Source organism: Carcharodon carcharias, chromosome 3, assembly GCF_017639515.1.
Source record: "Carcharodon carcharias isolate sCarCar2 chromosome 3, sCarCar2.pri, whole genome shotgun sequence".
NCBI classification, from domain to species: Eukaryota; Metazoa; Chordata; class Chondrichthyes; order Lamniformes; family Lamnidae; genus Carcharodon; species Carcharodon carcharias.
In genome coordinates, this window is record NC_054469.1 from 182,664,059 (window position 1) to 182,691,250 (window position 27,192).

A 27,192-nucleotide genomic window follows, 5' to 3' on the forward strand; every position below is an offset into this window, starting at 1 on the left:
ATATATTGCCATTCTTTCATTATCACTGGGTCAAGATCCTGGAACTCTCTCCCTAACAGCACTGTGGGAGTATCTTCACCACACAAACTGAAGCAGTTCAAGGCAAGAGAAACTAAAGAACTAGAGAAGGGCAATAAAAGCCAGACTTGTGAGCAATACCCACATGCCAAGGATAAATAAACATTCATAACCTCAGGTGGAAGTACAATTACGAATATCATCAGAATTTTTACGAACATACAAGTTAGGAGCAGGAGTAGGCCATTCGGCCCCTTGAGCCTGCAACGCCATTCAGTAAGTTCTTGGCTGATCTGTTTGTCTTTCGAATTCCACATTCCCATCTAATCCTTTGATTCCCTTGCTTAACAAGAATCTGTCTAACTCCATCTTAAAAATATTCAATGAAACCTGCCTTCTGAGGCAGAGAGTTCCAAAGTTGCACAGCCCTCAGAAAAAATTTCTCCTCATCTCGTCCTAAACAGGATGACCACTAATTTTAAAACACTACCCCCTTGTTCTGGACTTACCCACAAGAGGAAACACCCTTTCCACGTCCACCTTGTCAAGACCATTCAGGACCTTACATAATTCAATCAAGCAATGTGGTTGATTCTTAAATGCACTCTGAAATGGCCGAGCAAGCCACTCAGTTGTATCAAACCACCACAAAGTCTCAAAAAAGGAATGGACAGACGGACCACCCGGCATCAACCTAGGCACCAGAAACGATAATGGCAATCTCAGCCCTGTCGACCCTGCAATGACCTCCTTAATAACATCTGGGGGCTAGTGCCAAAATTGGGAGAGCTGCCAATTCCACATTCCCATCTAATCCTTTGATTCCTTTGCTTAACAAGAATCTGTCCAACTTCATCTTAAAAATATTCAATGAAATCTGCCTTCTGAGGCAGAGAGTTCCAAAGTTGCACAGCTCTCAGAAAAGCCAAGCAACAGCCTGACATAGTCATCCTCACGGAATCATATCTTAAAGATAATTCCCCAGACACCACCATCACCATCCGTGGGTACGTCCTGTCCCACTGGCAGGACAGACCCAGCAGAGGTGGCGGCACAGTGATATACAGTCAGGAGGGAGTTGCCCTGGGAGTCCTCAACATCGAATCCAGACACCATGATGTCTCATGGCATCAGGTCAAACATGGGCAAGGAAACTTCCTGCTGATTACCATGTACCGCCCTCCCTAAACTGATGAATAAACACTCCTCCACAAGAACAAAAAATGTTGGAAAAACTCAGCAGGTCTGTCAGCATCTGTGGAGAGAGAAAGAGAGAGACAGAGATAATGTTTCCAGTCCATATGACTCTTCTTCAAGTACTCCTCCATGCTGAAACCCACTTCAAGAAAGCACTGAGGGTGGAAAGGGCACAGAATATCCTCTTGGTGGGGGACTTCAATGTCCATCATCAAGAGTGGCTTGATAGCACCACTACTGACCAAGCTGGCCAAGCCCTAAAGGGCACAGCTGCTTCAGTGGATCTGCAGTAGGTGGCGAGGGAATCATCAAGAGGGAAAACATACTTGACCTCATCCTCACCAGCCTGCCTGCCGCAGATGCATCTGTCCTTGATAGTATTGGTATGAGTAACCACCTATATTGTTGCAGAGATGAAGACCCGCTTTCACGTTGAGGATACGCTCCATCGTGTTGTGTGGCGCTACCAGAGTGCTAAATGGAATAGATTTTGAACAGATCTAGCAACCCAAGACTGGGCATCCATGAGGCGCTGTGCGCCATCAGCAGCAGAATTGTACTCAAACAATCTGTAACCTCGTGGCCTGGCATACACCCCTTTCTACCATTACCATCAAGCCAGGGGATCAACCCTAGTTCAATAAAGAGTGTAGGAGGGCATGCCAGGAGCAGCACCAGGCACACCTAAAAATGAGGTATCAACCTGGTGAAGCTGTAACACAGGACTACAGAAAACCACATAAGCAGCAAGTGATAGACAGAGCTAAGCAATCTCACAACCAACAGATCAATCTAAGCTCTGCAGTCCTGCCACATCGAGATCGTGAATGGTAGTGGACAATTAAACAACTCACTGGAGGAGGAGGCTCCACAAATATCCCCATTCTCAATGATGGGGGAGCCCAGCACATCAGTGCAAAAGATAAGGTTGAAGCATTTGCTACAATCTTCAGTCAAAAGTGCCAAGTGGATGATCCAGCTCAGCCTCCTCAAGAGATCCCCAGCATCTCCTCAAGAGATGCCAGTCTTTAGCGAATTCAACTCACTTCATGAGATATCAAGAATCAATGGAAGACACTGGATACTGCAAAGGCTATGGGCTCTGACAATATTCTGGCAAAAGCACTGAAGACTTGCGCTCCAGAACTTGTTGCTCCCCTAGCCAATCTGTTCCAGTACAGTTACAACACTGGGAACTACCCGGCAATGTAGAAAATTGTCCAGGAAAAATCCAACCCATCAATCACCATCCCATCTGTCTGCTCCCGATCATCAGTAAAGTGGTGGAAGGGGTCATCAACAGTGCTATCTAGAGGCACTTGCTTAGCAATAACCTTCTCACTGACGCCCAATTTGGGTTCCACCAGGTCCACTCAGCTCCTGACCTCATTGCAGCCTTGGTTCAAACATGGACAAAAGAGCTGAACTCCTGAAATGAGGTGAGAGTGACTGCCCTTGACATCATGGCAGCATTTGACAGAGTGTGGCATCAAGGAGCCCTAGCAAAACTGGAGTCAATCAGGGATCGGGGGAAAACTCTCCACTGGTTGGAGTCATACCTAGCACAAAGGAAGATGGTTGTGGTTGTTGGATGTCAGTCACCTCAGCTCCAGGACATCAATGCAGGAGTTCCTCAGGGTAGTGTCCTCGGCCCAACCAACTTCAGCTGCTTCATCAATGACCTTCCTTCCATCATAAGGTCAGAAATGGGGATGTTTGCACAATGTTCAGCACCATTCGCAACTTCTCAGACACTGAAGCAGTCCATGTCCAAATGCTGCAAAACCTGGACAATATCCAGGCTTGGGCTGACAAGTGGCAAGTAACATTCGTACCATACAAGTGCCAGGCAATGAGCATCTCCCACACGAGAGAATCTAACCATCACCTCTTGACGTTCAATGGCATTACCATCACTGAATCCCCCACTATCAACATCTTGGGGGTTACTATTGATCAGAAACTTAACTGGACTAACCATATACATACTGTGGCTACAAGAGCAGGTTAAAGGCTAGGAATCGTGCGATGAGTAACTTACCTTCAGACTCCCTAAAGCCTGTCCACCATCTACAAGGCATAAGTCAGGAGTGTGATGGAATATTCCCCACTTGCCTGGATGAGTGCAGCTCCCACAACACTCAAGAAGCATGACACTGTCCAGGACAATGCAGCCCGCTTGATTGACACCACATCCACAAACATTCACTCCCTCCAACACTGACGCACAGTAGTAGTGGTGTGTACCATCTACAAGATGCATTGCAGGAATTCACCAAGGCTCCTTAGACAGCACCTTCAAAACCCACAACCACTACCATCTAGAAGGCTAAGAGCAGCAGATAGATGGGAACACCACCACCTGCAAGTTCCCCATCAAGTCAGTCATCATCCTGACTTGGAAATATATTGCCATTCCTTCACTGTGGCTGGGTCAAAATCCTGGAGCTCCTTCCCTAACAGCACTGTGTTGTGCCTACACTACATGGCCTGCAGCAGTCCAAGAAAGCAGCTCACTACCACCTTCTCAAAGGCAACTAGGGATGGGCAATAAATGCTGGTTAAGCCAGCGAAGCCCATATCCTGTGAATGAATTTTTTAAAAATTGAATACAGGAGCAAGGATGTATTTACTGCAGCTGTACGGGGCCTTGGTGAGACCACACCTGCAGTATTGTGTGCAGTTTTAGTCTCCTTTCTTAAGGATATACTTGGCATAGAGGGAGTGCAGCGAAGGTTCACCAGGCTGATTGCTGGGATGGCAGGATTGTCGTATGAGGAGAGATTGGGTCGACTAGGCCTGTATTTACTGGAGTTTAGAAAAACGAGAGGGGGTCTCATTGAAATGTATAAAATTCTCACAGGGATGGACAGACTGGATGCAGGGATGTTGTTTTCTCTGGCTGAGGGCGGGGGAACTTCTAGAACAAGAGGTCACAGTCTCAGGATGAGATAAACTATTTAGGACTGAGATGAGGAAAACATCTTCACTCAGAGGGTGGTGAATCTGCGGAATTCTCTACCACAGAAGGCAGTGGAGGCCAAGCCACTGAATATATTTCAGAATATGTGTGGTAAGCTGATGTGTAATATACCTTTAAGAAGAATGTTATAATGGAAGATCACATGATCTTAGGATCCATTAGCAGAGTAGCGCAGTAGTCAGCAGGAGTAGTCTCAAGTTAGAGTCTGTAATGTAGAGACAGGGTTTCAGTTGTAAGCACACAAATATACTGCTGAGTTCCTTTGTAAATAAATAGTGTTCTACATAAGAACTGTCTGCTGATCTACTCTGTCTATGGTAACAACGCGATCTTCCCAAAACAAGTGTGCAACAGGATCCAACGACCAACTAAACCTGGGACCAGGATTCAACAAATTGGCGATGAGGAAAAAGCAAGAAAAAGTAAGGAAGGAAATCAAGTGAACTGAAATTGGGCCAGACCTCGCACGGTAATTGTAAGTAGAATTTCCGTCCTAATCATTGAAGCAGTCCCCTTGAAGTATGTCATAGTTTGGAAGAGTTGATTCTTTCGACCCAACTGTGGACGATTGGTCTCATTATGTTGAATGCCTCGGGTTCTTTTTCAAAGCTAACAACATTGTGGGGGAGGAGATGAGGCGACCGATCCTATTTTCCACGTGTGGCAGTAAGACCTATGGACTGATTCAAAGTTTGACGCCATCCAGTGTCCTGGATTTGAATGTCTTAGTGAACCTTGTGAAGAGTCATTACCAGCCCAAGCCCTCAGTAACTGTACAACAGTTCAAATTTAACTCAAGAAATAGAGCCCCAGGAGAGACAGTCGCTTATTATGTGGCAAGTCTGAAACAGTTAACAGAATATTGTGAGTTTGGTACATCTATAAATAACATGCTTAGAGATCGTTTGTTGAAGATACGATTCAGAAGAAATTACTGTCTGAAACAAATTTGGATTTTCAGAAGGCACTAGAAACAGCACTGGCCATGGAAAGCGCAGAGAGGGACTCAAAAGACATTCAAGGAGCGCAAAATGGTGCCGTCCTCCATGTTGGGCAGGGAGCCCCAAGCAAAAAGGGTGTGAAAATACACTGCTGTGATGAGAAGCGGGAAGCAGCCACCACTTGCAGACAAATAAAAAGAAATGACTCAGCAGCTAAAACATGGAATAATGGTAACAGAGGTGGAAGCAGACAACCTCGTAATGAATGGAAATTTAAAAAATCAAATGTTTTTACTGTCATCGAAACGAACACCTCATGAGACATTGCAAGGATTTGGCTTCAGGCAGATTTTCAATCAAAAGAAAAAACCCCATGAGATCCATAATGTAGAAAAGTCTAAAGTAACAAATTCAGATATTTATTCTATAATTTAAAGGTAGGAAGAACAGAACCAATCTATATAACATTGAGAGTGAATGACAGACCTATCAGAATGGAGGTGGACGCAGAAGCTTCCACTACAGTAATAGGTGAGCAAACCTTCACTTACGTGAATTACAGGCAATGTAAATTAAACTTGGAAGAAACAGATGCCAAATTGAAAACTTACATGGGAGAAGATATCAAAATCAAAGGCATAAGCAGGGTTACTGTACAGTATGGAAGTCAATCAGTAAAATTACCCTTGATGGTGGTAGGAGGTGAGGGGCCAAGCCTCATTGGACAAAACTAGCTGAAAGAAATTAAATTGGATTGGCCTGGAAATCAGATTGCAAACGCTGGTGCACTTAGTCGTTTGCCTTTGAAAGAAGACGATGAGGATATTCCAGTTCCTCAAGAACTTGTTTTATTATTGAACTTTTTAGAATCATCACCGGTATATACCAGATAGTTTAGAGATTGGACAAGTCAAGACCCAGTCTTAACCAAAGGACGAGAACAAGTTCTTCACGGTTGGTCACAAGAACAGGAATCCGACGAAATGAAACCGTATTTTCACAGACGATATGAGATAACCAGCCAGGATGTTATCTTATTGTGGAGAGCTCGAGTGATTGTTCCTCCAAAAGGACGAACGCCTTTATTAACTGAACTAGTGTACATCCCGAATGAAGACCATAGCACGCAGCTACCTCTGATGGCCTGGGATGAATGGAGAAATAGAGAGCTTAGTGAAAAGTCGTTTTCAGTGTCAGTAATTGCAAAAGTTACCTCCAACAGCTCCCTTACACCCGTGGGAGTGGCCAGGAAGGCCATGGGTGCGATTACTTATTGACCTTTTTTGGGAACAATGTTTTTCCATATTGCTGATACTCACTCAAAACGGATGGACATATATGAGGTGAAGTCACTGACGCCTTCTGTTACAATTGACAAGTTATGTCAAAGTTTCACTATCAACAGACTACCTGAAGTAGTCCTATCGGATAATGGCACAGCATTTACGATTGCTGAGTTTCAACAGTTTATCAGCCTCAATGGTATCACTCATGTAAAAACTTCACCGTATCACCCTTCATCAAATGGACTGGCCTAGAGAGTGGTTCAAACGTTCAAAACTGGCATGAAGAAATTAACCAGAGACTCCATAGCGACCAAACTAGCACAGTTTCTTTCCTATTATAAGACTACCCGTCACACGACAACAAATGTCATCCCTGCGGAATTGTTGATTAAATCGCCGGCTCAGAATGAGATTGAGCTTAATAATGCCAAATTTAGGAGGGGAAGCTGGAAAGGAGTCAGGGAAGTCAGAAAACTGGACATGACTGGCATAGTCATGACACAAGGTTTATTGTAGGAGAGATGGTATATGTGACAAATTTTTGAAGAACCCAAATGGTTATCAGGTGGAACAAGTGCAGTGACTGGACCTCTTTCTTACCATGTTAAAGCGGAAGACCGAGTCATGAGGAGACACATAGATCAGAAAAGGTGGAGAGAAACAAAGTATCAGGAATGATCCCTCCAGTGTTCATTAATGTGTCAACATCTCCTGTTGAAAGAACTCGGCTGAGTACAGATATGTCTGAAGGGTCGGCTGTACCTGCAGGAGTTGAGGAAACAGATTTGTAGGCGCCCAAAGAACCTGATGTTCAGACACTAGAAAAGCAGGTTCCTGACAAAACATCTGAAGTAAAACTGAGACATTCTACACGCATAAGGAAACCCCCAGAAAGACTGAATTTGTAAATTATTTATCTGTGTAAATAACTTGATATTTTGTGAAAAATTGTAATTGTAACTGTAAAATGTATTTCTGAGTAAAGGGGGAGGGATGTAGTAATCTGACGTGTAATATGCCTTTAAGAAGAATGTTATAATGGAAGATCACATGATCTTAGTGTCCAATAGCAGAGTAGCGCAGGCTACCTTAGTAGTCAGCAGGAGTAGTCTAGAGTCAGAGTCTGTAATGCAGAGATAAGGTTTGAGTTGTAAGCACACAGGTGTAACTGCTGAATTCCTTTGTAAATAAATAGAATGTGTTCTACATAAGAACTGCCTGCTGATTTTCTCTGTCTATGGTACCAACTCAGTCATCCCGAAACAAGCGTGCAACCGGATCATTTTGTCCAACTAAACTAGGGACCAGGATCCAATGGAAGAAAATAGATTTCTAGACTCTAAAGGCATCAAAGGGCATGGGAGAGAGTGAGTGTATGGCGCTGAGATAGAGGATCAGCCATGATCATGTTGAATGGTGGAGCAGACTCGAAGGGCCAAATGACCTACTCCTGCTCCTATTTTCTATGTTTCTATGTCCAACCTTTCCTCATTAAGTCAACCTGCTCATTCCAGGTATCAATCTAGTAAACCTCCACTGAATCACTTCCAAAGTATTTACATCCTTCCTTAAATAAGGAGACCAAAACTGCACACAATATTTGAGATGTGGTTTCACCAATGCCTTGATTAACTGATGCATAACATCCTTATACTTTTATGTTCTATTCCCCTCATAACAAAGGGTAGCATTCCATTAGCCTTCTTAATACAATGTGTCAGTGTTTCAGCTGCTTCTCATTCATAAATGTTATTTACTTAAATTGGAGAGACGGCAAAAGCGTAGTGGTAATGTTACTGGACTAGTAATCCAGAGGCCCAGGCTAATGCTCTGGGGATACAGGTTCAAATTCTACCATGGCTGCTGGTGGAATTTCAATTCAGTTAATTAAAAAAGGATGGATTCGAAAGTCAGTCATAGTAATGGTGATCATGAAACTATAATCAATTGTCATAAAAGCCCATCTGGTTCACATGTAACTCCAGACCCACAGCAAAATGGCTGACTCTTAACTGTTCTCAATGGATCAGCAACAAATGTTGACCTTGCCTGTGACACCCACATCCCAAGAATGAATTTTTTTAAAAATGTAGCAATTTATAGTCTAGTTTCTGAATCCCTTCTGGTGATAATAATAGTCATACAAACATTTACTCTGATGCCATTTGTAGCACTGCCTCCCTTTATCAGTTTATTCACATGCCATCTGCCTGTTTCATTAAAGCCCACGTATTTTCAGGAATTTCTTAGATGGGAGGAATCATTTGCAGTTGACACCATGACGAACACTCTCTCAAGGGACTCTGCCTCCTCCATGATAGTAAGGCGTGTACATGTGACAAATGCATTTATGCACAGTGGCTGCACTGTAGAAAGATGATATCTGTTCCCAAAGTAGCACCAGGCAAAGCATTCAGCCTTTTGCTATTTTGGCTGGAACCCAAATTCAACCTTGCAGAATGATGTGGAACAGTCATGTCAGACAGAGGAAAACAATCAGAACATATATAGTTTCCTTATCATTGCCAGTTCAAGACATGGCACTAAGAGTCAAAATGAACCACTCACCAGGCTGCAAAATATTGTCATTAATTGAAAAGAAATAGGTTTTTGCTAATTTGGCTGAGTGAACCTGAAATCTGCATCTACAAAAGAAGTAAAAATGGATTGCTTTTGAAGGACTACTTTCATTCATATTTAGCTACTTTCATTCTTTTTCTAAGAGTACGTACAATTAAATTAATATTAACGCTGGGAACAAAGCTACTGCTGAAAATAATAGGCACCTGCCATCATTGCTAGTTGACAACTAAAGTACTGGTGCAAATAAATGAATAGAGGATACTGGATGTCTTACTGATTGAATTATTGCCTTGTCATTCAAAGAAACTCAGATGATCTCAAAGTATGCGAGATTAGTCAACAGAACCCCAAACTGATCATTGTCTTACAAATTCACCAGCAATCTTCTCATTTTCTTTATAAATGGCAGAATTATATAGGACATATTGCACAGAAACAGGCTTAAACAGATTATGCCAGTATTTATTCTCCACTTGAATCTCCTCGAAATGTTTCTCATCTAAAGCTACCATAATTACCATTTATTCCCTTCTCCCTCAAATGCTTGCTTAGATTCCCCTTAAATGCATCTATATTATTCTCTTCAATCACTCTCTATCGAATTCCACGTTCTTACCACTGCTTGGGGAAATTGTTTCAAAACATTTACCCAGACTAAAATCACTTCAGTGGCCAAGGTGGCAGTGCAGAAGTCACTTATGTTCTACTGAATGGACACCACTCTTAGGATTGTATGTTAAAGAACCCCACAGGAAATACATTTGTATTGCAGGACCCAACAGAACATGGTTTCTGAATAGGTATTTTGATAGTAGTGTTTTTCTGTATGAACTATCCACCATACCTCACACATGTAGGATAGTGACGATCTTCGTGAACTACAAGAATTTGTCCAATAATTAACTCCAGATGATAACAAAACCTTCGACTGCAATTCTTTGAGCAATTTGTGATTATTATATTGATGCACAGATGGGAAAATTGTTTTAAATCCAGGAAAAGGCATCAGGTATTATCTACTTTTACAATAGAAAGATAATTTTGTGAGGCTGCATTCCCAGCTCCAAACCTCACTAAAAGGCATGTGAGAGATTGGAGATAGGGCTAGATCACAAGAGGGCCAATTCTGCAATCCACATTCATGACCAGTTAGGTTCTTGTCATAAAATTACGTTCTTCATATATATATATATATATATATAGGTGTAAATGCAAATATAATATTACGGCAATCAGGTTTTTGATGTCATACTCTATTGTTTTCTTTGAACAGTCATTGATTTATATATTCAATCGCATGCATCCATTTTTCAAACACTAAACATTAATCTCCTATATGGTGCAGAGCAAACACACATTTCAAGTTGAAATGCACCAGCTGCCAAATTGGATCAAGCTTTTCTGTAGGCGTCCAGGATGTAGAACCAGAACTATTTAAAGCAATGAATGATTTAATGTAAATAAAGGTCTTACAATTATTGCAGCACCTGCCTTGACATTTGCTAAATTCACCCAGCAACTCATGGCACTAACAGGCAAGATGGATCCTTCACTTGCAGTATTTAAAAAGACATCATGCAGTGCTTCAAGGTTAGTTGGTCGTGTGTCTTTTCAGGCTGCTGTTTATCTTGTTGGCCTCTTTACTGAGTCTGGAAAGTTAGGTTTCAGTGCTGAGGTGATGATTCTGTTGGTATTGCTCTATAAGCAGATTGACTACAGTCCTGGGCGGTCAGGTAGGGCTGGAAAATGGGAAGCATCAGGAAGAGAGGTGCAACAGTTGCAACACAGCGGGGAGGGAAACAGTGCTGCACTGGAGGCCATACCCATAGCAGGCCTTCCGGGAGCATTTATGCTACATGAACTTCACTAACGATCAATATGTAAAGTTCCTTTGCTTCACCAAGGAGGCTGTCATTGAACTGTCACCTTCTGCAGCTGCAAGTGGAGCTTCACACCAGGGCATGGGCAGCACTGCTCATGTCTATCTGATAGGGTTATCATAACCCTTAACTTTTATGCAACAGGATCCTTCCAGGCCACAGCAGGTGACATCAGCAAAACTTCACAGTTTGCAATACGCTGCTGTGAGAGGGTCACCAAGGCTCTCTACACTAGGAGAAATAACTATATCTCTTTCCCCTGGACAGAGCAAAGCAATGTAAGAGTGTGCTAGACTTTGACCATGTTGCAGATTTCCCAAGGGTGAAAGATACCGTAGGCTGCATCCATATTACCCTATGTGCTAGAACTACCAGCCTGGCACCTTTATCAATTAAAAGGAATTCTACTTATTCAACATACAGCAAAGTTTACAACTGCAAGCAATACATCACACAGCTCTGTGCCAAGTTTCCAGGCACCTATCATGACTCATTCATCCTGCCCAGCCTTCTGTGTAACTTGACAGCCTTATTCCATTAAGGCTGTCAAGTTACAGGCCAGCTACAAGGAAACAAGGACCATCCCTTCTGGATGGACAGGTGGACTAGACCTCCATTGCTGAGAGCCCATGTCTAGAGCTGTGACTGACTTTCTCCTGCAAGGAGTGCACTTGTGCATTTGTTTGCAAGATGTTTAATAGAGACAAAATAGAAAACGGAAAGATTTCATATTTGGAAGGATTTGAGTTTCAAAGAGGTGCGAGAACAATGGAGCCTAAGATGAAGGAGGGAGAAAGGTATTTTAGAGATATTGGAGAGAGAGTGTAGCTGTTGGCTGTGTAAAGATGATCTCCTGGCAACAGCTCCAGGTTGAGAGAAGATGCAGTTTGAATCAGCCATCTGGTCAAGCCAAAAGCGTCTGGGTCTGCAATAAGCTGTTTTGTTCTGAAGTCTTGGATTTCCACAGCAGATGGGAAGAATGTTTAAGAGATCCTATAGTATGCCTTTATTAAAGCTACAACAGTTTGCCTTGGGTAATATTACTGGATTTTTATGATTAAACATCTATAGGGGAGTGTTGCCTGGAAGGTTTACTTGTGGGTCTGACCAAGTGGAATGTTTTGTAAGACTAATTTTAACTGTGTAACTGTAATCTTGTGTGCTTACATTTTCTTTTAATCTTATTAATAAAACATTTACTTTCAATTTTTAAAATGCAAGAAGTGTTACTGGACTTTTTGCTGTTGAGATCAGTATGTTTTCTTCTCATTTTCAGAATATTTAAAAAAAAGGGTATTGCCCATAAACCAAATTTCCCTCCGGGATTTGGTTTGCTCTGCAATTAACATCTGCTGTGGTTATAACACAAGTTAAGAGAACACTACCTTGACAGCTCTGGTGAGGTCACAGATGTTCTAGCATTGCAACCACATCCTGGGATCCAAATCCCTTCTATTGACCTCCTTTGTAATGTTATCCTATTTCTGGAAAAGGTGCTGACTGAAATATTTTCTGCTCTGGTGGGGAAGATGATTTCTCTCCTCTTGGCCACAGCTTGAACCATTGTCTTCATGGCAGGATTGGAAAATCTTTTGTATCCTCTCACTACTGGCTGCTGCCGCCATTTAGGTGCAGAACTGACTCCCTGTTGACTGCAACCACAATGCACCTCCCCTTTCAGAAGGCTGTTATGTTTAAGTGGTGTCAGATACAGATGATATCCAACCCCTAAACAGTCAGGTATGTGGTCCACACTATTCATTGGCTGTGTGCCTGACTCATATTAAGCAGGTAGCAGCAATATTATGTGCTGCCTGGGACAACACTAACACGTGCATACAATATGTACCCCACCACCTGTATGATCATTTTTGTGCACAACTGAATTTCTAAGTTATTTTGCTTGATGGAGGAATTAAAGGGAGAAGCTCCTATAATGGCTAACTGGGTAAATGTAGTCTGCTGTAGAGAGGGCTTTAAACTAAATAGGGAGGGGGTTGAGGGTTTTGGAGAGGGGTTATGTAGGCTTACAAAGCAAAAGGATATGGCAGCATTGCGGGGCAGTTTTAGTTAATGATACCCAGAGTATGACAGGAAGGGACAGAGTGTACAAACATAAAAAAACCAGCAAATAGGGTCAAAGGGGGAAAAAGATGGTAAAAATGCAAAATTAATGGCTCTTAAATGCACATAGTATTCAGAACAAAATAAATGAATCAACGTCATAAATAGAGGTTAATGGGCATGAGCTCACAGCCATTACGGACACATGGTTACAAGAAGATCAAAGCTGGGAACTAAATATTAAGGGGTGTGTGACTTTTCGAAAGGACTGGCAGGAAGAAAAGGGTGATGGGATAGCTTTGTTAGTATGAAATGGAATAAGTATGATAGCAAGAAATGATCTTGGATCAGAGGATGTAGAATCCACGTGGGTGGAGGTAGGAAATAACAAGGGAAAGACGACACTGGTGGGGGCAGCTTATAGGCCCCCTAACAGTAGCTATACTGTAGGACAGAGAATAAATCAGGAGATAATGAGGGCATGTAAAAAAGGAAGTACATTAATCATGGGTGATTTAATCTTCATGTAGATTGGGAAAATCAAATTGGCTGAAGTAGCCACAAGCAAGAATTCATAGAATGTATTTGGGGCAGTTTCCTAGAACAAATATGTTGTGGATCCAACCAGGAATCAGGCCATTTTGGATCTGGTAATGTGAAATGAGGCAGAATTAATAAATGATCTCAGAGTAAAAGATCCCCTCGGAAAAAAGTGACCAAATCATGGTAGAATTTAGCATTCAGTGAGAGTGAGAAATTTGGGTTGGAAACAACTGTGTTAAACTTAAATAAGGATATAAATAAGGACAATTGCAAAGAAATGAGGGCAGAGTGGGCTGGAATGGACTGGGAAAGGAGCTTGGCAGAAAAGACAGTTAATAGACAATGGCAGACGTTTAAGGAAATAGTTCATGATTCTCAACAAAGATATATCCTGTGAGGAAGAAGGATTCTAGGAAGGCAATAAACCAACCATGGCTAACCAAGGAGATTAAGTTGAAAGAAAAAACATACAATGTGGCAAAGATCAGTGGTAAGCCAGGGGATTGGAAAAGTTTCAAAAACCAACAAAAAATGACTAAAAAAAGGCAGAAAATAAACTTTGAGGGTAAACTAACAAGTAATATAAAAACAGATAGTAAGAGCTTCTTTAAATATATAAAAAGGAAGAGAGAGGCCAAAGTGAACATAGGCCCTTTAGAGAATGAGGCTGGGGAAATAATGAGAAACCAGGAAATGACGGAGGAGTCGAATAAGTACTTTGCATCAGTCTTCATGGTAGAGGACCCTAATAACATTCCAAAAAATGCTAAATAATCAAGGGGCAAAAGGGGAAATGGAGGAAATAAATCCAATAACTATCACTAGAGAAGAAGTACTAGGGAAACTAATGGGGCTAAAGGCCAATAAGTCCCCTGGACCTGATGGGTTGCATCCTAGGATATTAAAAGAAGTAGCTACAGAGATAGTGAATGCACTGGTAGTAACCTTTCAAGAATCCTTAGATTCTGGAAAAGTTCCAGAGGATTGGAAAATTCCAATGTAACACCTCATTCAAAAAGGGAGGGAGACAAAAAACAGGTAACTATAGGCCATTTAGCTTAACATCCATCATTGGGAAAATGTTAGTCTATTATAAAAGATCTAATGGCAGAGCACTTAGAAATTCATATTATAATCAAACAGAGTCAGCATGGCTTCATAAAGGCAAAATCAGGCCTGACAAATTTATTAGAATTCTTTGAGGAGGTAACAAGAAGGATAGATAAAGGGGAACCAGTGAATGTGATATATTTGGATTCCCAAAAAGTGCTCGACAAGGTACCACACAAGGCTACTTAATAAGATAAGAGCCCATGGTGTTGGGGGTAGTATATTAGCATGGATAGAGGATTGGCTAGCTAATAGAAGACAGAGTTGAGTAAGGGGGCATTTTCAGGATGGCAACCTGTAACTAGTGGAGTGTCACAGGGATCAGTGCTGGGGCCACAATTCTTTGCAATATTTATCAATGACTTGGATGTGGGAAGTGAATGTACTATCACCAAGTTTGCAGTTGACACAAAAATAGGTGGGAAGGCAAGTGATGAGGATGACACAAAGTGTCTACAGAGGGATATAGACAGGTTAAGTGACTGGGCAAAAACTTGGCAGATGAAATATAATGTGGGACAATGTGAGGTTTTGCACTTTGGCAGGAGGAAGAGAGGAGCTGAATATTATTTAAATGGAGAAAGACTGCAGAAGGCTGCAGCACAGAGGGATTTGGGAGTCCTCATGCATGAATCACAAAAAGCTAGCAGACAAGTTCAGCAGGTAATAGGGAAGGCAAATCAAATGTTGGCCTTTATTTAAAATGGAATGGAGTATAAAAATAGGAAAGTCTTGCTAAAACTATACAAGGCACTAGTTAGACCACATCTAGAATACTTCTAACAGTTTTGGTCCCCTTATCTAAGGAATGACATACTGGCATTAGAGGTAGTCCAGAGAAGGTTCACTAGGTTGGTCCCAGGTATGGAGGGATTTTCTTATGAGGAGAGGCTAAGTAGGTTGGGCCTGTACTCATTGGAGTTTAGAAGAATGGGAGGCGACCTTATTGAAACATATAAGATTCTTAGGGAGCTTGACAGGGTAGATGCTGAGAGGTTGTTTCCCCTTGTGGGAGAGTCTATGGCCAGAGGGCATAATCTCAGAGTAAAGGGTCGCCCATTTAAAACAGAGATGAGGAAGAATCTCTTCTCTGAGAGGGTAGAGAATTTGTGGAATTCTTTACTGCAGAGGGCTGGGTCATTAAGTATATTCAAGGCTGGGTTAGGCAGATTTTTAATCAGTAGGAAATCAAGGGTTATGGGGAAAAGGCAGGAAAGCGGAGTTGATGATTATCAGATCAGCCATGATCTCATTGAATGGCGGAGCAAACTCGATGGGCCAAATGACCTACTTCTCCTACATCTTATGGTCTTGTGGTATGCTCAGATGGACCGGGATGAGCCTCTGATAAGCCAACTGATGTAAACTTGGAAGAATCTGTCAGTGCTAAGGTTCTAAACTGTGACCCTGAGCAGGAAAAGTCCACCAGATGTTCCATTTCTGAACACTATCACTGGCAAGTACGTGGGCACAGGTGAGGGCTGTATTCAATATCCAGGATGTGTGAACCTTAGTGTGATGCAGAGGAGAGGGGAGAAAACCAGAGGAAGTTTTTGGAATGGAAGTTTTATATCTTGGTATTTCTGATAGCACCAGGTTTATGCTGCATTAACAGTTCGTCAGGCTGACTCAGCTGGTAGCAGTCTTCTCTGAATCAGCTCAAGTTCCACTACTACCAGGTAGCTAAACTAGACCGACACTTAAGAGGAGTTGTTGTATTGTCAAGAAGTGTCTTTCAATAAGATGCTAACCATGTCTGTTCAGGTGAACATTAAAAAATCCATGACGTTACTCAAAGGAGATCTGAAGGTTCTCCTGATGCCCTGGTCAACATTAATCCCTCAACTAAATCATTAAGGACAGTTCAACAGATCATCTATCTCATTTGTTGTTTGTGGGACCTTGCTGTGCACTAACTGGCTGCTGTATTTACATACATAATGACAGACACAGCACTACATGTCAAACCTAATTCATAGGCTGTGAAATACTTTAGGTTGTTCAGAGGATATGACAAGTATCATATAAATCCAAGGCTTTTCTTACTTATTAATCTCTGCAGCATGGACAAAAAGGATGGAATTATAATAAGAGAAACAGATATGACTAGAGGAAAGTGAGGCAGCTGGGGTCCAGTGAATGAAACGAATCATTTTGAGACTAATGTTTTCATGTTTATAATTGAAAGGGCAAAGAGATAAAAGTTGATGAGGAATTCCTTAAGCATAAGTCCAGCTTACAGCATTAAAGCAACAGTAATAACTTAGCATTCTCTTTAATAATTGTTGAGTTTGTAAAGGAAGCCTTTATATAAAATTTTTTAAATCTGAAGACTCTGCTTAAAATTTCCCAATACTGTAATTATAGTAAATCTGGCAGAATTTTGCATTAGCAATGGGTTTCAAAAATTGACATAACTAGTTAAAGATCCAGTAATATATCAGTTTCTAGTGATGGTGTCAGTTAAGGTCAATTCCAATCACATGAGACAGTTCCCTATCTGGCGCAGTTCCTTGTACCCAGCAATAATTGGATCTTCTGTGAAGTCATGATTTAGGTTGTCAGCTGTACTCTTGATTTACCATATTTTGCAGCACAAACTGCAGCCAGTATCATTCACAAGGAGCAATGACATTTAACATGCATGGTGACCTATGCGCAGTATCAGGTTAAAAAGGACCATGCTGCAGATGTGCATAGGATGCATGTTAACATTATCGGCATTCTAATCACTCAATGTGTCCTTTGGAGCATGGTACATTTAGGTAAGAAGACAGGTTCTACTAAAGAAAACACAGCCACCTTTAATGAAAAATCATCTTTATTTCTAGAGATGCTAAGAGCTGAAAATTCTAGCAGTATGATTTTCACTGACTGGTGTATCACTTTCCTGTTCATGGGCACAACACTGCCAAGAACTGATTTCAGTAATAAAACAGCTTTTATAAAAAATGCATTAGCTTTTAAGTATTATTATCTTGCCCCTGGGTCAAAATTCTGAAACTCACTACCTAACAGCATTGTAGTCACCTTCTCCACATGGCGTACAGTGATTCAAGGGGAAGACTCATGGTCCCTTTCACAAGGACAACTAGTGATGGGCATTAAATGCTGACCTTTCCGGCAATGCCCACATCCTGAAAATGAATACGAGAATACGAGAACAATACCATCAGTGAATCAACAGTCAAATGTAATTACTACCAGCCACAGATCCAGATGTTCTGCTTCTCACTGGTTTCACAGTCTAGACAACTGGCTACTAGGTTCAGGCAACGAATAGAATAACATTAATCCTGAACTGCCACAAAACTGAGTTCAGTCTTAAATTTCTGTTCAAATTTAATTGTTTTTATTTGAAATTTCTGTCACAAAGGGCTCATATTCTTCAGTTACTCTATAAGAGGTGGTTTTTTGGACAAAATTAGGTATTTTCTCCAGTACTGCACCAGTCATTTTAATACATCACCACTTGCTGAAATAACTAAATATTACATCAAGTTAGTGGTTTGCAGGTTATATTTTTCAAGGTGTTTACAATCTATATCGCCTTGTTAAGGTCCTTTATTCTAATGATTGATGCAACTGGACACAAAATAATGAAAAAAGCTAATGGAATGTTGACTTTTATACCTAGAGGTCTAGAATGCAAAGGAAGGGTAGGAGTTATGCTGCTGTTGTACAAAGCCCTGGATAGACCACACCTGGAGTACTGTGAGCACTATACCTTAGGAAGGATATATTAATCTTGCAGGCAGTAAAGCTTAGGTTTAGCACAATGATTCGTGAACTTCAAGGGTTAAATAACAAGGAGGGATTACGCAAAGCAGGGCTGTTTTCCCATGAATTTAGAAGTATAAGGAGAGATTGGATCAAGGTTTTCAAGATATTAAGGGGAACATATAGGGTAGATAGAGAGAGCCTAAGAATAGGGGGCGTAGATTAAAATTTTGATCCAGACTTTTCATGAGTAAAATTAGGAAACATGCAAAAGGTGGCAGAAGTTTGGAACCTTCTTCTGCAAATGGCAACTTATGCCAGATCAATTGTTAAAATACAGAACTGAGATTGATACATCTTTAGATTACCAAAGTAATACCTTTTTTGAAGGCAGTGAACAGTATATTGGTTAAAATATTAAATCAGGTTCCACAAGAGAATCATTTATGTGAACAGCTGAATGACAAGTTCTGATGACTTTATAAAACTAATGACAGATGTATGATCATTATTTGACTAATTATGAGATTGATTATGTGGCCAGTATATTTGCAGTTCTAAACACTGTAATGTAACCATTTATTAGAACAAAGGAAAGTACAGGTGCAGAGAAGGCTCTGCAGTCCCCTTGGCCAGTCTATAAAACTAACTGATTTCATTTACACATTCCTGAACTATCTATCCAATGTTTCCCATAATGTTTTCTAGAATAAGGGAATAATTTTAATATGGGCAATGGTGTAAACTGGACACTAATGCTTTTATAACTCACCTTATTTCCCTCTCCCTGGAGTGGAAAACCAGGTTTGGTGCACAATGCACAGCTAACTTGATATCACCTTTATTACACCATCACCCAGTGTTAAAATTGCTCCCCCATCTCCTAATGCCTCCCTGGCTAATCCATTCCCCATATTTACTTTCCACCATGTAAAGTAGTTGCAGCTAAATAATATGCATTCTTTCTTCTAAATTGGAGCCTGGTTCTAGACTTTGTGACAATCACAAACTATTCATTCTCTCCTCACTCAGGCTCCATGATTACCATTTTTGACACTGCCTCCAAAACCGAAATACCATTGCTATAGCATGGAGACCAGAATGCACATAGCACTGCAAGTATGGCCTTATCAGTATAATAAAAGTAAAATATTGTGAATGCTGGAAATCTGAAATAAAAACAGAAAGCTCTGGAAAAACTCTGCAAGTCTGGCAGCATCTATGGAGAGAAAAACAGTTAACGTTTCAAGTTCAATATGACCCTTCATTGGAACTGGTTCTTCGATCCCGAGCTTTAATGTTGGCAAAGTCACTTATGTAGAACTTTACTAAATGTCTTCTGGAACTTCAAATAAACTATATTCATGGGCATTACCCCATTTCCTACTTTATTTGCTTCCTCAAAAATTAATCAGGTTAATTAGTCATGATCTGCTCTTTACAAATCCATTTTCTAATCTTTCTAATCAGCTCAAATTTCTCCAAGTGATATATCTAATAACTTACCTACAATAGATGTTAGATTAGCAGGTGTATAATTTCCTATTATGTTTCCCGCTTTCTTAAATAATGGAGTTAAATTATCAGTTTTCATTCTAAGAGGACAATTCCTGAATCAACAGAGCTTTGGAAGACTCTGGCTAAAGCACCTACAATTTCTTTGCTGGCTTCAAGACCCTGGGGTAGAACCTATCAGGTCCTGGGGATTTGGCAGTCTTTTTCATACCATTACTTCCTGTAATACTGTTTTATTGCCTACATTAACCACTTGATTACCTGTCATAATTAGTTATAAGATCCTTTCCATTATGTAAATTGTTATGTAAACAATTATAGGGTTAGTTATATGGCTAGTTAAATAGTTATTGAACTGTTATATGACTCAATGTTGGTTCAGTTATATAAATAGTTACTTGATCAGTTGTAGGGCGTTTATAGAAACAGCGATAGGGCCAATTAAGGAGCCAGTTATATGGTCAATTGTGGCACTCGTTAAATGTCTTAAGGGTCCAGGTACATGATTTGTGGAGAGTTTGGATACATCCGAAATTTTGCTCATATTTATTGTCACAACAGCCACAGATTGTATGGAAGCGTATTTCCCCTGACTCTGTACCCAGTCTCTTTCTCCTTCCAATGAAAAGTGTGTGAAGTGTTTTCAAATTCACTCTGATTAAGGGTTTCTTGGGATTCTTTAAGTTATTGTGACAACTGCAGAAAAGAAACTACTGGAATACTGGTAAACTCCACGAGAATAAAAATGCTGCACTTTACTCGCAATACTGGGATATCCTCCACGTGTTCCCATGGGAACGATTTCATTTTGAGACACAGCTCTTGCGGAGCGAATGCAGCAATGTATTGATCAATAGTCACTGCGGACTGCATTCCCCAGCCGCTCATGGCTGAGTTTGAGTTATCTTTGAAGTACTTATACACATGTTAAATAAGGCTCACATCAAACACATTCAGTAAACTCTTTCTGGGACAGGGTATTTGGTTTCGAATGAGACATGAAGGGTTATTTTGTTACAATTCTTCACTTGACCTTCCGGTAGTCCTCTAGTCTCGTTCCCAAGCCAAACGTTCCTAGCTAAAAGCTTGGACAAAGCAAACTTGCAGCGTTAACTTTTTATCGGAATATTTCCAAAGTAGAAATAAGTACAGCTTTGGATGGTGCAAATTAGAGGAGGAGGAGGGCAGCTAAAATTGTCAAAGTGGGTGGCTGTCCTTTCTTGAAAATATTTGAAAAGAATTCCTTTGCGGGTGTTTTTCTCTCTCACCTCGGATCTGCTCTTCAAGCTGCTCCTTTTGGGTCGGACCAGAACATCCTTGAAGTCGAGTTTGAGATCGGCGTCCACCCGAGGCATGCTGAGCGCTGCTCCCGTGCCCAGTCAACTCCGCTGCACCAAAAGCCCGCTGCCTGTCAGCGCGCTGCATTTATAGCCTGCCCGCCCTACTGCCACTTCACTCAGAAAGATCACTTTCCGAGCTGCTGCATAGCTCAAATCGCTTGGCCCGCTCTCACCCCCCTCCCACTCCACAGGAAAAAAACAACTGCAGAGGGAAACGTCCTGCATCCTGGAACACTGCAGTGCGAGTGAGCAGCAATTTCCATTTAAAGAAACACCCCCGCCGCTCTGCTTACGGAAAGCGACTGCATTATTTCAATCAGTCATTGACTGAGTGGGCAGTGCTGCGTTGTGCCCTATTTTGGGATACGCAACAAAATCTGTATTTAGGATTCAAATTGCAGACCCATGGAGCGCCTTGGCAAATGGAGTGGGCCAATGAGCACTCCCAGAGACCGGGGGACGCACACCGCTAGCGTCGGCTCTGTGTCCCCCCAACACACACATAGACAGACAGCGCCGCACTCCTTCCTACTCCATACCAGAGCCATGGTTACTGGCAATACGGGGGGCGGGGGGGAATATCTTCCCATTTACTGGGCAATAGCGTAAGCACAGCCGGTGTATGGGCTCTGTTAGCTTGCAGAGAGGGCTCGGTAAATAGCCCAGCTCTTCCCGTCTCCGGATTCTCAGAGACTACACGTCGGGACCCTGCAGAAATCCTGACTTGCTGACCTTCGCAGGAATTGCCCGGAAGTTCCTATGGGCGATTCCCCTCCTCCCCGGGATCCTCTGCAAAAGTCTCCGACTCTGAGACAGAGTCGGAGACTTGGGCAGTTCCGTGGGACTTACCTGAATAGTTACGCCAGAAATTCTAGGCAGAAAAAAACTTATTCTAACTCCTGGGTAACTACAGAACTGACTCCCAAATCACTCACACTGATCCCCCTGACTCCCCCCCCGACCCAACCAACCAACCACCGCCCCCCTGCCCCATTCGATTATCCTCTAAACCCTCTGACTATCCTCCAAACCCTCTGAATATCTTTCTAATCCTCTGACTACCGACCAACTTGATCCACCTACACCCCAAATCTGACTTGACTAGCCCTCCATCTGACTCCCCTCCTGATCGGACCCAACTATCATCCGACCCACCTATCGTCTCATCCACCTGCCACCCTACCCACTTACCTCATCCACCTACCCACCATGCCCATTCACCCATTCGTTAACATTCACACGGGGCACTTAAACTTACCAAACGGCAGCAAGTGGGGTAAAACTGGGTTGTGGCTTGTTAGCACCCCCCGCCCCAACTCTACAGCACTGCAATTGAGTTCTCCAAGGTATGCTGTGCTGCGCAGAAACTTTGCTCAGAAGACCCAGCTAGAAATGGGGAGCAGTATTGGGGCATGGAAGCGTTCCAGCAATGCAATGATAATTATTGCTCCACAGAGGATCTGGACCTATATTATTAAGTGGATCAATTCTCTTGCTTATATGAATTTGTTTGTGTAGGTGCAAGTTAGGCTATCCTGACAACATTGCTTCCTTTGAAGCTTAGTGGTATAATTCGTGTGTATATTGATGCACTCAGTCTCAGAAGAACTCATGTTTGGGCTGCCAGTATTCTGCTGAAGTTCCACTTCAGCTTTGTGAGCAGCTATCAGGAAATTGTGCAATCATTCCCACGCAGGTGTACCCCCAGATGGATGAAAAATTGAATGCTCTTTTATTTAAAACTACATGGAGAATGGACAATCTGAGTTGGAACAAGATGGAGTCAAGGGGGTAAAAGCAAAATACTGCAGGTGCTGGAAATCAACCAAAAACAGAAAATGCTGGAAAAACTCAGCAGGTAGAACAGCATTTGTGGAGAGAAAAACCAGTTAACATTTCGAGTTCGTATGACTCTTCTTCAGAGCTAAAGAGAAGTAAAAGTGTGATGAAATTTATACTATTTAAGGGGGGTGGAGCAGGTGAAGCTAGATAGAAGGCCTATGATAGGTGGGGGCAAAGAAAAGATTGCCAGAGATGTCATGGACAAAGAGGTGTTTATCATAGTGGTACTGGCTAAAGGAGGTGCTGATGGTGGCATTAAGGTCAGAAAGCAGAATATGAAAATAGCAGAACAAGGGTAAACACTCTGGAAAGAACAACATGAACAAGTGACAGATGACCCTTGTGGGAGTGAGGTGGGGGGAGGGGATGGTGGTGGGAAAAAAGATTGAAAATAGGATAAAAGGGGGGATAAAACAATGAATAAAATGAAAAAAAAACATGGATAAAAAATAAAAATGAAAAACTAAAAATGGATATTGAAAAAAGGGGATAAAAAAGAGGTGAGGGTGGAGGAAAGAGTTCATGATCTGAAGCTGTTGAACTCAATATTAAGTCCAGAAGGCTGTAAAGTGCCTAGTCGGAAGATGAGGTGCTGTTCCTCCAGTTTGCGTTGTGCTTCACTGGAACATTGCAGCAAGCCAAGGATAGACATGTGGGCATGACAGCAGGAAGGTGTGATGAAATGGCAAACAACAGGAAGGTCTGGGCCATGATTGCGGACAGACCTGAGGTGTTCCGCAAAGCGGTCACCCAGTCTGCGTTTAGTCTCTCCAGTGTAGAGGAAACCGCATTGGGAGCAGCGAATGCAGTAGACCAAATTGAAGGAGGTGCAAGTGAAGCATTGCTTCATCTGAAAGGAGTGCTTGGGCCCTTGGACAGTGAGGAGGGGGCAAGTAAAGGGGCAGGTGTTGCACCTTCTGCGATTGCATGGGAAGATGCCGTGGGAGGGGGTTGAGATGTTGGGGGTGATGGAAGAGTGGACCAGGGAGTCCCGGAGGGAATGGTCCCTATGAAATGCTGATTGGGGGGGGGGGGGGGGGAAGATTTTTTTGGTGGTGGCATCATGCTGGAGTTAACGGAAATGGCTGGAGGTGGCATGATGCTTCTACTAAACACATCTTCCCCTCAGCCCCCTGTCGGCATTCCGTAGGGACCATTCCCTCCGGGACACTCTGGTCCACTCCTCCATCACCCACAACACCTCAACCCCCTCTCCTGGCATCTTCCCATGCAATCGCAGAAGGTGCAACACCTACCCCTTTACTTCTCCCCTCCTTACTGTCCCCCAAGGGCCCAAGCACTCCTTTCAGATGAAGCAACGCTTCACTTGCACCTCCTTCAATTTGGTCTACTGCATTCGCTGCTCCCAATGCGGTCTCCTCTACATTGGAGAGACCAAATGCAGACTGGGTGACCACTTTGCAGAATACCTTTGGTCTGTCCACAAGCATGACTCAGACCTCCCTGTCACTTGCCATTTCAACACACCATCCTGCTCTCATGCCCACATGTCTGTCCTTGGCCTGCTGCAATGTTTCATTGAAGCCCAAAGCAAACTGGAGGAACAGCACCTCATCTTCTGATCAGGCACTTTACAGCCTTCCGGTCTTAACATTGAGTTTGACAACTTCAGGCCATGAACTCTCTCCTCCATCCTCACCTCTTTTTGTAATCCCCTTTTTTCAATATTCACTTTTACTTTTTCATTTTTATTTTTTATCCACTTATTTTTATTTTTATTTATTTTCATTTTTATTCATTGTTTTATGCCCACCTTTTATCCTATTTTCAATCTTTTTTCCCACCACCGTCCCCTTCCCCCACCCCACCCCCACAAGGGCCATCTGATACTTGTTCATGTTGTTCTTTCCAGAGTGCTTACCCTTATCCTGCTGTTATCACGTCCTGCTTTCTGACCTTAATGCCACCATCAGCACCTCCTTTAGCCAGTACCAATATCATTAACATCCCTTTGTCCTTTTGTCCATGACATCTTTGCCAAATTCTCCTTGCCCCACCTATCACTGGTCTTCTATCCAGCTTCACCTGCTCCACCCCCCTTTAAACTGTATAAGTTTCATCATATTTTTACTTCTCTTTAGCACTGAAGAAGAGTCATACGGTCTCGAAATGTTAACTCTGTTTTTCTCTCTACAGATGCTGTTAGGCCTGCTGAGTTTTTCCTGCATTTTCTGGTTTTGTTGGCGTCAAAGGGGAGTCAGGTGACTTCCGTCCTTGTAAGCAAATACCGGGGGGAGTCAGTGGCGTAGTAGTAATTCACTAGACTAGTAATCTAGAGGCCTCGGCTAATGCTCTGGGAACAGAGGTTCAAATCCCACCATGGCAGCTGGTGGAATTTAAATTCAATTAATAAATCTGGAATTAAAGCCAGTCTAGGGACATGAAACAATTTTCATAAAGACCCACCTGGTTCATTAAAGTCCTTTAGGGAAGGAAATTTGCCTGGTCTGGCCTACATGTGACTCCATACTCACAGCAATGTGGTTGTCTCTTAAATGGCCTAGCAAGCCACTCAGTTGTATCAAACTGCTATGAAGCCTAAAAAAGGAATGAAACTGGAAGGACCACCTGGCATCAACCTAGATACCAGTAACAACCTTGCAAAGTCCTCCTGACGAAAATCTAGGATCTTGTGTCAAAATTGGGAGAGCTGTCCTGCAGACTAGTCAAGCAACAACCTGACATAGTCAGACTCACAGAATCATACCTTACAGACACTATTCCAGACACTGCCATCAACATCCCTGGATATGACCCGTTCCACAAGCAGGACAACCCCAGCAGAGGTGGCAGCACAGTGATTTACAGTGGGCAGGGAGTTGCCCTGGGAGTCCTCAACATTGACTCCAAACCCCATGGCAAATGGTCAAACATAGGCTAGGAAACCTCCTGATGGTTGCCAGCTACCGCACCACCCGTCCACCTCAGCTGATAAATCAGTGCTCCTCCATGTTGAACACCACTTGGGAAAAGCACTGAGGGTGGCAAGGTCACAAAATGTACTCTGTGTGGGGGACTTCAATTTCCATCACAAAGACTGGCTTGGCAGCACCACTACTGATAGAGCTTGCCGAGTCTTAAAGGACATAACTGTTAGACTGGGTTTCTGGCAGGTGGTGAGGGAACAAACAAGAGGGAAAAATCTATTTGACTTCATCCTCACCGTTCTACCAGCCGCAGATGCATCTATCCATGCCAGTATTGGTAGGAGTGACCACCAGCACTATTGTTGTGGAGATGAAGTCCTGACTTTACATTGATGATACCCGCCATCGTGTTGTGTGGCACTACCACTGTGCTAAATGGGATAGATTTCGAACAGATCTAGCAACTCAAGACTGGGCATGCATGAGGCGCTGTGAGCCATTAGCAGCAGAATTGTATACAACCATAATCTGTAACCTCATGGCCCAGCATATCCCCCAGTCTACCATTACCATCAAGCCAGGTTTAATGAAGAGTGCAGGAGGACGTCCCAGGAGCAGCACCAGGCATACCTAAAAATTAGGTGTTAACTTGGTGAAATTACAACACAGGACTTACTTGCATGCCAAACAGAATTAGCAGTCCTATCACATCCTGTCATGAATGATGGTGGACAATTAAGCAAAGTAACTGGAAGAGGAGGGCCCATAAATATCCCCATATTCAATGATGGGGGAGCCCAGCACATCTGTGCCAAAGAGAAGGCTCAAGCATTTGCAACCCTCTGCAGCAAGAAGTGCCGTGTGGATGATCCATCATGGTGTCCTCATGACATCCTCAGCATCTCAGATGCCATTCTTCAGCCAATTTGATTCACTCCACGTGATATCAAGAAACAGCTGAAGGCACTGGGTACTGCAAAGGCTATCGGCCCTGACAACATTCTGGCAATAGTACTGAAGACTTGTGCTCCAGGACTAGCTACGTCCTTAGCTAAGCTGTTTCAGTACAGCTGCAACACTGACATCTATCGGACAATGTGGAAAATTGCCCAGGTATGTCCTGAATGCAAAAAGCAGGACGAATCTGACCTGACCAATTACTGCCCCATCAGTCTCTTCTTGATCATCAGCACAGTGAAGGAAGGGGTTGTCGACAGTTCTATCAAGTGGACTCACTCGGCAATAACCTGCTCACTGACGTTCAGTTTGAGTTCTGCCAAGG

General features: G+C 42.5%; 1 protein-coding gene across 4 annotated transcripts in view; it reads right to left on the reverse strand.

Annotated features, from left to right (window-relative positions):
• LOC121276311 (GMP reductase 1) overlaps positions 1-21,410 on the reverse strand; it is a 112,646-nt gene extending 91,236 nt beyond the window's left edge. The window contains exon 1 of one of the 4 annotated variants that reach the window (XM_041184578.1): positions 21,109-21,405. In XM_041184578.1, the coding sequence (XP_041040512.1) occupies positions 21,109-21,195 (87 nt within the window). In that variant the 5' untranslated portion in view covers positions 21,196-21,405. Of the gene's footprint in view, positions 1-21,108 lie in introns of all 4 variants that reach the window. The other 3 variants (XM_041184577.1, XM_041184579.1, XM_041184580.1) reach the window with 3 other exon arrangements.
• Between the last annotated feature and the right edge of the window lie 5,782 nt (positions 21,411-27,192).